The sequence below is a fragment of the Strongylocentrotus purpuratus genome, unplaced genomic scaffold (assembly GCF_000002235.5).
Source record: "Strongylocentrotus purpuratus isolate Spur 01 unplaced genomic scaffold, Spur_5.0 spur5_scaffold_8, whole genome shotgun sequence".
Lineage (NCBI taxonomy): Eukaryota > Metazoa > Echinodermata > Echinoidea > Camarodonta > Strongylocentrotidae > Strongylocentrotus > Strongylocentrotus purpuratus.
In genome coordinates, this window is record NW_022145614.1 from 25,230,814 (window position 1) to 25,241,635 (window position 10,822).

Genomic DNA, 10,822 nt, shown 5'->3' on the forward strand with positions numbered 1-10,822 from the left:
AGGATCGGATGCGGGAAGATGCGATCCGATCGTGGTTATCTCACCCATGTACAGATGGACTTGAAGAGTTATATGTATTTTGTATTAAAACTCGATGCCTAATTAAGTATAAGAAGAAAAAAAAATGTTTGAATTGTTTGATTGAAGGAAAAAAAATGTTGGAACTTAATAGAAGTGCACTTGTCTATTACTAGCAGGTTAATAAAGTAAAAAGGTGGAATGTAAGAATGTTCTTGTGTATTTTGTTTTATTTAGAAGATGATGTCGAAAGTATTTAGAGTGTGTGTGGTGGTTCTTATAACCCTGGTGGTGATATTAATGGTGATGAGGAGGAGGATGAGTAGGATAATGATGATGATGTTAGTGATGATGATGGTGATGATGCCAGTAATAATGGTGATGGTGGTGATGATTATATTGATGATAATGAAGATGATGATGGTGATGGTGATTAAATTGATGATAATGATGATGGTGATGGTAATAGTGATGATGATGATGATAATGATTATATTGATGATAATGATGATGGTGATGGTAATAGTGATGTTGGTAATGAGGTTGATAATGATTATTATTATGGTGATGAAGATGATGGAGATGAGGGGATGGTAATATTGAAGATTGCCCTGACTATGCTAATGGTGATGATGATGGTGATAATGGTGATGATTATGGTGATGATGATGACTGGTTAAGGTGATGATAATGGTAATGGTGATGATGGTGATGATGATGGTGAAGATGATGGTGAAGATGATGATGATGGTAATAATGGTGATGATGATGATGGTAAAGATGATGATGGTAATAATGGTGATGATGATGGTGAAGATGATGATAATAATGGTGATGATGATGATGGTGAAAATGATGATGGTAATAATGATGATGATGATGGTGAAGATGATGATGATGGTAATAATGATGATGGTGGTGAAGATGATGGCAATGATGATGATGATGACTGGTGAAGGTGATGATAATGCTGATATCTTTAGGTTAATTAGTGATGGTTTTGATGTTAAAGAGTGTGTAGGTGGTGAACCGTGAGAAGGAAAAAATCCATAATGGCTAACATCACAAATTTTGTATATATCTTAAAGCCTATCTGCACTAGTTTGGCCAGGAGAGATTAAGGAGACCATGCTGGGGATCAACGGGTACCGCTTAGGCATTGTTGGTTATATAGAGGGCGCAAGTAGCTACATGTAGTGCAGTTCCGCTTTTATGTCAGAAGTGATCAATTTTAGAATGAGGCATAGTTTTAATGACCTTCTTCACTCACTATGAGAGCAGGAGTTTTTTTCTTAAAAGTTTTGGTCAAACGCAAATCTAACTTAAAATATAATTTGCTTTCAACTGACCGTAGCCATTATCTTCTCTTTCTTCTTCTTTTTATCCCGCTTTTTATCCCCTCGCCGACGAAGTCGGAGGGGATATAGTAACGCTGCCGTCCGTCCTTACGTGCGTGCGTCCGTTCGTAACAAAAGATTTCGGAGTACGTAGGTCAAAGGTCATAGCTCATTAAATATGCGAACAAATACACATCTGGTTTCCGATCGATAATTTTAGTAATGTTTGACGGAAATTCGATATGAAGGTACATGGTATCAAAATACAGCCTAAGTTCAATTTCCGAGTATAGGTCATAGCTCATTAAATTTGCGAATCTGGTTTCCGATCCATAACTTTAGTATTGTTAGACAGATTTTAATGAAATTTGATATGAAGGTTCATGGTATCCAAACACAGCCTAAGTTCTATTTCGGAGTATGTAGGTCAAAGGTCATAGCTCATTAAATATGCGAATCTGGTTTCCATTCAATAACTTGAGTATTGTTTGACGAATTTTAATGAAATATGAAGGTACATGTTATCAAAATACATGTACAGCCTAAGTTCGATTTCTGAGTATGTAGGTCAAAGGTGAAAGGTCATAGCTCATTAAAAAAAAAAACCTAATCATATATGTGAAAATGTGGTTAACTTCCTTGCCTAGTAATATAATAGTATAGTCCAATGAAGGTACTTGTTCTGACTTGTTATGCCATTTGTACCCTGCGAGGGAATGCTACGCTTTGCGTTGACTTCTTCTTCTTCTTTTTCTCCTCCTTTTTCTTCTTCTTCTTCATCTTTCCCCTTCTCCTTCTTCTTGTTCCTCTTCTTCTTCATCTTATTCTCCTTCTCCTTCGTCTTCTTCTTTTTCTTCTTCTTCTTCTTTCTCTTCTTCTTCTTCTTCATCTTCTTCTTCTTCTTCTCCTTCTCCTTCTTCTTTTTCTTCTTTTTCTTCTTCTTCTTCTTCTTTCTCTTCTTCTTCTTTTTCTTCTTCTTCTTCTTCTTCTTATCCTTCTCCTTCTTCTTCTTATTGATCAGTATGGTTCAAATGAGTATAAATCAGATATCGATATACAGTGCGTCCCAGCAAAAACGAAACCGAGAATTATCGATGTTTTATCATAACTTAATCACAATAATTAATAAATGACACATAGGCTATTTGTAAAGCTTATATTCTCTTTCATTTGATGCAACTCATATGATGCATATTTCACGCATGAGTGATTAAAAACAATTTGAAGAGGGGAAACCAAAAAGTCGTTTGGCGGGAGGTATCCGAATTTCAAAAAGAAAATTACATTTCGAGAAATTTCAATTTTAATCTGCCCTTTCATTTGACATCTCAATCAGGAAAATTGAGCAAGGACTAACAAAGTTCTGTTTGTTTAAATTAATGTTTGCATTTCCATAATTTCGGTTAAACGAGTTCATTTTCACTGGCTGCCTGCCGTAGCAACAAACAGAGTTGACAAAAGGCTTAACTCCGTGTTGTTGACGATCAGCCATGCACATTGAATTCACGCGCCTAATACAAAATCTACCGAGAATTTAGATCCCGATAGGTCAAAATAATGATTTGAATATTGTTTGTTTGATTTCATTTCTGCAATTTTTAACATAATAAAAAGTAATTTACAAACTAGGTACATATATATTGTTAACAAAAATCAAAATATAATATAATCATATAATATAAACAAATCAAATAATTATAACTTTACACATAATCCACATAGTTGGCAAATCACTTTAAAATTGAAAAAAATGCAGGAGACCGCCATCTTAAGCTAAAGCTTGAAACGAGATGGCGACCTCAGGAAAGGAACCTATATGGGCGACCAACCTATAATGTATATTATTAGAAATAAAGAAATTATCACAGCTATAAAAAATGAAGGAAATCGTTTTTTTTTTAAGGCATACAATGAAATGAGTAAGTGTATGTCTTTTGTTTTGTATCATTATATCTATTATGATACAAAGCACATTTTCACTCACCATGGCCCGAATTCACAAAGCAAGGTTTGAGCTCAAACCTTCTTTTGTTTCGCCAAACCTCCTTTTGTTCTTTACAAACCAGGTTTGTAAAAAAACGCGTAAAACGCGTCATTATGACGTACGAAAACCAAGGTTTGTCGACAAACCACCTTTGAGAATTCGGGCCCATGTGAGCAGACTAGAATGAAGTAATACAGTGTGCTTCGAGAAAGCCGTAGTCCAGGTGATGGTTTATGATATTTGCCGCTTTTCTCCTCAGCTTCTTTTGTTTTTCTTTTAGCGACTATGTAAACCAGGGTCGAGACCACTATATCAGCCTTTTTTAATATATAAGTCATCAGTCGTATGTATTTTTATTTGGTAATCACGGTGATCTATACATTTTACCACTAAGAATCTTATAATGGAAGTCATCATTATCATCGTTACATGAATAAAGGTCTTCTTGCAATTGCAATTCCTAATTTCATAGCTAGCTACCTGCAAGTGACCATGCCCCAGCTACGTTTGCTGTGAGAGAATTCCCGATTTCCGTCCGCTAAGGTAACGGATAGTTCCAGAGTCTCGCAGTTGCCTTTCAATTTGACGTCATCGTAATGTGAATGTATACTGTCTAGCGCTACATTTGAATATTTGAACATTTGCGTTGGTACAGTGTGGTGGAGATCAAACCGGTATGCCGTAATGATTATTGACAAGTTTCGACCTGGGTAGTCATTCGTTTACTGTAAGTCTCTTTCATTATTTTATCGTATCTGATATTTAGATTGTGTTGTAGGGTTCGTTTAATTTCTATATGCCTGCGTGTGCCATGTCACAAACGGATTCATCTTTTAAACGGAAATATTAGTTGGTGGAGAATTCATTTGTTTCTGGGGAGGAGGCGGAGGCTGGTGTAATAAGACTTATGAATAAATAATTCAAGATTTTATTATGTTATCTTACCTAGAAAAATAAAAATAAATCAGAATATAATTTAATTGATTAGCCATGGTTCATCATGTGCCCGAAAAGATCGAAATAACAAAAAAATTGATGCAGCATGGTGGTATACCACCGAGTTTGAATTTCTCTCTCTCTCTCTCTCTCTCCCTTTCTTTCTCCTCACTATACAAGCCACTTGTCCTCATGATGTGTAGAATATAATTATGTATACCTCTTTAATATGACGTAATTTTTGTTCTACTTCTTTTCTTATTATTAGTACATGTTGGTAATAGTTTTTCAGTGGAATAATATTGATTTCCCCACCAGAGCTGTAAGCATGCTCAGTAAGAGTCTGCAGCTGTTTCAGCAAATTTTGTGAATCGTTTGGTAAGGCTATTGTTCACATTTTGCATAAAATATATATGCATATTGTTGTTTACATGGTACATTTGTGCAAACATATATCATATTAGAGGAAGTTGAAATGTCTCTATCCAAAATGATTTGATTACAATATCAAAAGTTCCCATCGAAGTATAAACAAGCTGTTTCTTAAATAGAATAGACCAACAAATATTCCAATAACAATAAAGACTATATGTGATTTCATTCTTCATCTAAATATAAACATAACAGGAATTAAAAACAATATTCTGTATCAGGATACAGCGTGTGGGCCCTAAATGTACCCCGATTTCTTTGTTCAGTGGTAATAATGCATGCATTCATATTATGAATCACATGGGATTGCAATTGCATGAACGTATTATAGGGGACGTATGAACTACTTCGAAAACAAAATGCATTCAATTTGAACCAGGAATATCGATGTGACCAATAATTATGTGCTCTCGTTACTTTACTGCTCTCAGACATTACTCTATTGTCTGAATGTCGATGTCTGGTTCACCAGATAAATTATGAGAAATGGTATTATGACCTTAATAATTATGTTGTACAGTATCCTTGTTTGCCAAAAGACTATATAAATGGATACTTTATTAGCTTCCACAGTTGGGAGCGCCGGTATGGCGTAGATAAGGGGGTACGGGGACAGGGGCGTCAAGTTCGTGAACCCCATCAAATGGTGAAGAAAGAAACCCTAATAGGGAGAAACAAACTAGTATAGAGCACGACATGATGTACTAACACATGTTAATTATAACAATACGAAATCGACAGTTGATTATATTGCAGTTAAAGTGAGGGTGATGGCAAAATATACAGTATGTATTTTGACTAACTGGAACTAAAATCAAGAAGCGTGAGAAGAAACACTTCTTATTTCTTAAATAGGACCTTGATATTGTGTTTACACTTCTGGTTGAGGGAAGCAGGACAATCCAAACATAAAATATGAACACATAAAACTTTGTTCACTTAAAAGAACCATATTGTGTTGGTATTATTATGGTGAAGCAGAATATCATTGGGGAAAACCCAAGGCAGTCAGTGTATGAACACATAAAACTTTGTTCACTTAAAAGAACCATATTGTGTTGGTATTATTATGGTGAAGCAGAATATCATTGGGGAAAACCCAAGGCAGTCAGTGTAAACTCGACCTTCGCATGCGTTTAAAATCACGACATGCCCTACTCTTTGCACACTATAGTTTGGTTATACTGTACCTCGGCCACTTTTATGATCTGGATCATGAATGGGAAAATTGCCGCTTTCTAAAATTAGAAAACTCAATGAAACTTCTTGCATTTAGAGCTGAACTAATTGGTCGAGAGAACATCCAAGGTATTTATAAATGTGTTTAATTTAAATACAGGTAATAACGTGAACAGCATGTTTATTATGTTTGTTTATTCTATTTATTTCTGCATGGTTCAACAGTTTACATAGTAACTATGATCATAAACATCACGGTAGTAAACACTGGGAGATTACGATCATTGTACATTTGTAATTGTAAATAATACAGAAGCATACTGAGGTATGACAATTTAAGCTTAAAGGAATAGTTGAGTTCTGTTTTCAGACCGCAAATGCCTTCAAACTGCATGGTTACTGCTCTTATTCTTATCTATGACATTTCAAGTGCTCTTTTAGGACCTAAAATTCTTTTTCTTTTCTTTTTTTCCTTCCCTACATTTATTTTTAGGTTTTCCTTTCCCTTTTCTTTTCCCCATTTCTCCCTCCCCCTCTCTCTCTCTCTTTTCTCTCTCTCTCTCTCTCTCTCTCTCTCTCTCTCTCTCTCACACACACACACACACACACAAACATCTGGCTTCCTGTTCAGTTGCACGTTTCCCCATAGATATCTGTGGACTTGGTTTGGTTTGGATTTATTTTTCGTATACAGATTCAAGTACTACAATTTACAAATATAATACAAATTAAGAATTAAAAACGGCTAGAATGCTTTATTCAGAGCCAATATTAAAATGGCTCTGTTCTTCCCAGAGGTCTAGAAATAGATAATTTAACATAGAAATAAACACACGAAATATTACGAAGATATTACATACGCACTATCCAAAACCCCCTCCAAAACTCTCTATATTACATTATGAATACGACTATTACCCCCCCCCCCCCATCCCCGTTAGCACCAACATTTTTACATAAAAATCTAGTTTCCATTCATTAAGGCCATTCCGAAATAAATTGAGTGTGTTCGGTCCACGTAAATTAATCGGTAATTGTTTATAAAATTTAGATCCGCGATAAAAGAATGTTCGTTTACAATAATTAGTTTTAGGTTTGGGCAAGACTCAGTTATCGACATTTCTTTTTTTTTATCATCATGTATTAGTCAAAACATATTCTTTCACATGATTGGTAATGAGAGCTTCCATTTCATTTTTTGAAATTGGGGCGTTTCCAATACTGGTCTTTAATATATCGTGAATCTGATATGCTGAAGTATGATTTTGAGGATTTATCTAAAGGATTATCCTACCAGCCTTATTTTAAAGTTTTGGAGTTGGTCCAAATAGCTTTTTGGGGAGGATTGTTATATAATGTCAGCATAATCAAAATGAGGAACGACTATTGTTGATTGATAAATTGGATTGAGAAAAGATTCATTTAAAATGTGTCTCAGCCTTCCCAAAAAGCTTACCATCTTTCCTACTTTCTTAATAACTTCACATAGATGTAAGTCCCATTTTAATTATTTTATATTCTTAACCTGATTAATAAAATTACCACACAGTTTTTTAAAATTTGGGACCAAAACAAACAAAACAGTGTGTTCTTACCCCCCGCTTATTCAGCGGCTGGCTGAGTCGTTGCGAAATTTTCGGCCCGATTTAAAAATATTAACCCCCCCCCCCCCCTTGAAAAAATCCTGCGTACGCGCCTGGGTGTAAGTGAAATTTACATGAGGTATTAACTGCTGCAGGGATTAACTTACGCCGACTCGCAAAACCCCGTCTGAACAAGACTAATATAACTTGAAGTTGTGTTAACTTAGTGTTATTTTCTTCCTTTTGAATCTTCAATACCCATATAGATAACCATTCTATGGCGGTAGCCCAGCCAAGAAACCTCTAACCAATAGTCACAACACCTCCAGCCCAAAGCATAGAGATCCAAATGCCAAGATCCAAGTCTAAAGAAGGTGGGGCCGTCAAGGTCATCTTGATCAAAGATGGAACCAAGATTAAAACAATGCCTGACGGGAGCAAGATCAAGATTATGCCCGATGGGCGCAAGTTTAAGATGAAGCCCCCAATGTCGTCCTTAGCCCCGAATTCAACCACGCCAGAAACACCACTGCTCAAGCCGTCACACAATGAAAGCATTAGCAGAAAAGAAGACGGGAAGCGTAAAGAGCCACCAATCTCCAAATCTAAAGAAGGTGGGGCCGTCAAGGTCATCTTGCTCAACGATGGAACCAAGATTAAAACAATGCCTGACGGGAGCAAGATCAAGATTATGCCCGATGGGCGCAAGTTTAAGATGAAGCCCCCAATGTTGTCCTCAGCCCCGAATTCAACCACGCCAGAAACACCACTGCACAAGCCGTCACACAATGAAAGCAATAGCAGGAAAGAAGACGGGAAGCGTAAAAAAGCACCAAGCTCCAAGTCTAAAGAAAGTGGTGCCGTCAAGGTCATCTTGCTCAGCGATGGCACCAAGATTAAAACAATGCCGGACGGGAGCCAGATCAAGATTATGCCCGAAGGGCGCAAGTTTAAGAAGATGCCCCTAATGTCGTCCTCAGCCCCAAATTCTGCCAGGCCAGAAAAACCACTGCACAAGCCGTCACACAATGAAAGCAATAGCAGAAAAGAAGACAGGAAGCGTAAAGAGGCACCAAGCTCCAAGTCTAAAGAAGGTGGCGCTGTCAAGGTCATCTTGCTCATCGATGGCACCAAGATTCGAATAATGATTGATGGGAGCATCATCAAGGTTATGCCCGATGGGCGCAAGTTTAAGTGGAGGACCCCAACGTCGTCCTCAGCCCCGCATACCGCCAGGCCTGAGAAACTACTGCACAAGCCGTCACACAAAGAAAGCATTAGCAGGAAAGAAGACGGGAAGCATACAAAGGCACCGAAGCCCGAAGACATGAATTCTGATAATGATGATGATGATGATGATGATGACCTAGTATCATCATCATCATCATCATCATCAACATCACCATCATCATCATCATCATCATCATCATCATCAACAGTTGATGATGATGATGATGATGATGATGTTGATGATGATGGTGATGTTGATGGTGATGATGATTTCTATGGTACCATTAGGTCCACAAAGATATTAACAACGAAATATAACTTATCCTCTCCAAATGATATTAGGAGAGTGAGCTCCGACTTGGGAAAAGACTTGCGTCTTGCTCTCAAACCATCACGAGTCAACAGTGAACAATATTTACGTGATAACCTTTTAAACGCCGGCCTAGATTTTCAAGAACCACGAACCCCAGCTGATGGAAACTGCATGTTTCATGCATTAACAGCACAAGTAGAAATGGTCACAGGATTTCATATGACACATCAGCAATTTAGAAAACAGGTCATAGAGTACCTTAAGAAGCACAGACACACACCGGATGGAAGTCTCATGGAAGACTGGCTGTTGGACAGAGACTGGGATGCTTATCTAGCAGATATGAGCAGAGACAGGGTATGGGGCGATGAAATAGTTTTGATGGCAGTGGCTAACATGTTTAAAGTAAAAATAATGATAATATCTAGCTTGCTTGGGAACTCTACAAGGGTTTTGAGCCCCGCAATGGCAGACCTGAGAAATGTTCAAACACTCCTGCTAGGACATATTGCAGAAACACACTATTATAGTCTAGAGCATAAAATGTATGTCTAGTTAAAGAATGTGCCGCACCGACCCATTGGAACTTTTTTCCTGGCACTCTCCGTGCTCAGCCAAACATAGATGTATTCCAGAAAGAACTATAAAGACATATTTGTTCAACATTTCATTTTGATTTTGCACTGGTTGGTAACATATTTGCATAATGCCAGGAAGAGTTTTCCAATGAGTCTCCCAACAAGCGGGATGTTTATTTATCTACTTATTTTATTTATAGTTTTGTATTGGGCCTTCCTCAGCACAATAATAATTTTCATTTATTATATCACATGTTTCACCTTTAATAGAAGCTACTATCGATTTTTCTAATATATACTGTAAGCCTACTTACTTGTAATTTATGAATTTATATATATAAATAATACAATATGTAATTATATGTCTTTATTTCTATTGTCTTCTGCATTCGTATCTTGATTTTGAAATGTTTGTAAAGCGCATTGGTATTACTTTTGGTAATTAAATGTGCTATATAAGAGCTAATTACTATTTTTATGATTATTAATGCCATAACAACCAAACGCAAGAGAAAAGTGAAAGAGTTACAGAAGTGGAGCAGAACATTGATGATCCATTCACCTTAGATTGCCACATTGCTGCTCTCGACAACCAAGTCAAAGCAATGTCAAGGAATGAACTTATAGAAAACATAGGTGATCCATATCCAATGCCAATAGGCGATGGCGTGTATGAGGGGGAAGAACAACATTGATGAGAAATACACATTACTTGGAATTTCTGATGATACTCGCTTCTGGGCAGCTAAAATGGCGGAGGAAGGAATTGTGATTGAAGAACTGAACGATCACTTTTATTTTAGTGATGATGAAATTGAGGAATGTCTTCTGTTTCTTGAAAGCCATCGTAATTTCGTAAAAGAGGACAGAGTTAGTGTATTCTATATTGATATTGTTTTAATATGTTGGCTTGTAATAACAGGGAAGTTGTATTTTCTGAAGGGAAGTGCTTCAATACAAGGGTCATTTATATTCACGCCCATGATGCCGAAGTGTTTTAGGAATTCCGAAATGGAATGCTTTCTGCAAAGTGCGGCTGTTATCATGAAGATTAAAGGTTTCGTCACTATTATAACTTGAAGATACATATTTACCAATCAACTGTGACAAAAATGGTCTGGATTTTTACTTTACTAAATCCATAATTAATATTTTATTTGTATATACATCTGAACTTAATTAGTTATCACCCTTATTCTCATTAGCTACCCATGTGGGGCCTGGTGGCCTGA

The 10,822-nt window shown here is 36.7% G+C and overlaps 1 protein-coding gene across 1 annotated transcript; it reads left to right on the forward strand.

The window, feature by feature from the left end:
* The first annotated feature begins 7,818 nt into the window (after nucleotides 1-7,818).
* On the forward strand, nucleotides 7,819-10,822 carry LOC115920387 (triadin-like). The gene is made up of 3 exons (XM_030976112.1): nucleotides 7,819-8,749; nucleotides 9,203-9,369; nucleotides 10,796-10,822. Exons 1-3 carry the CDS (start codon nucleotides 7,819-7,821, stop codon nucleotides 10,820-10,822), a joined length of 1,125 nt encoding a protein of 374 aa, XP_030831972.1.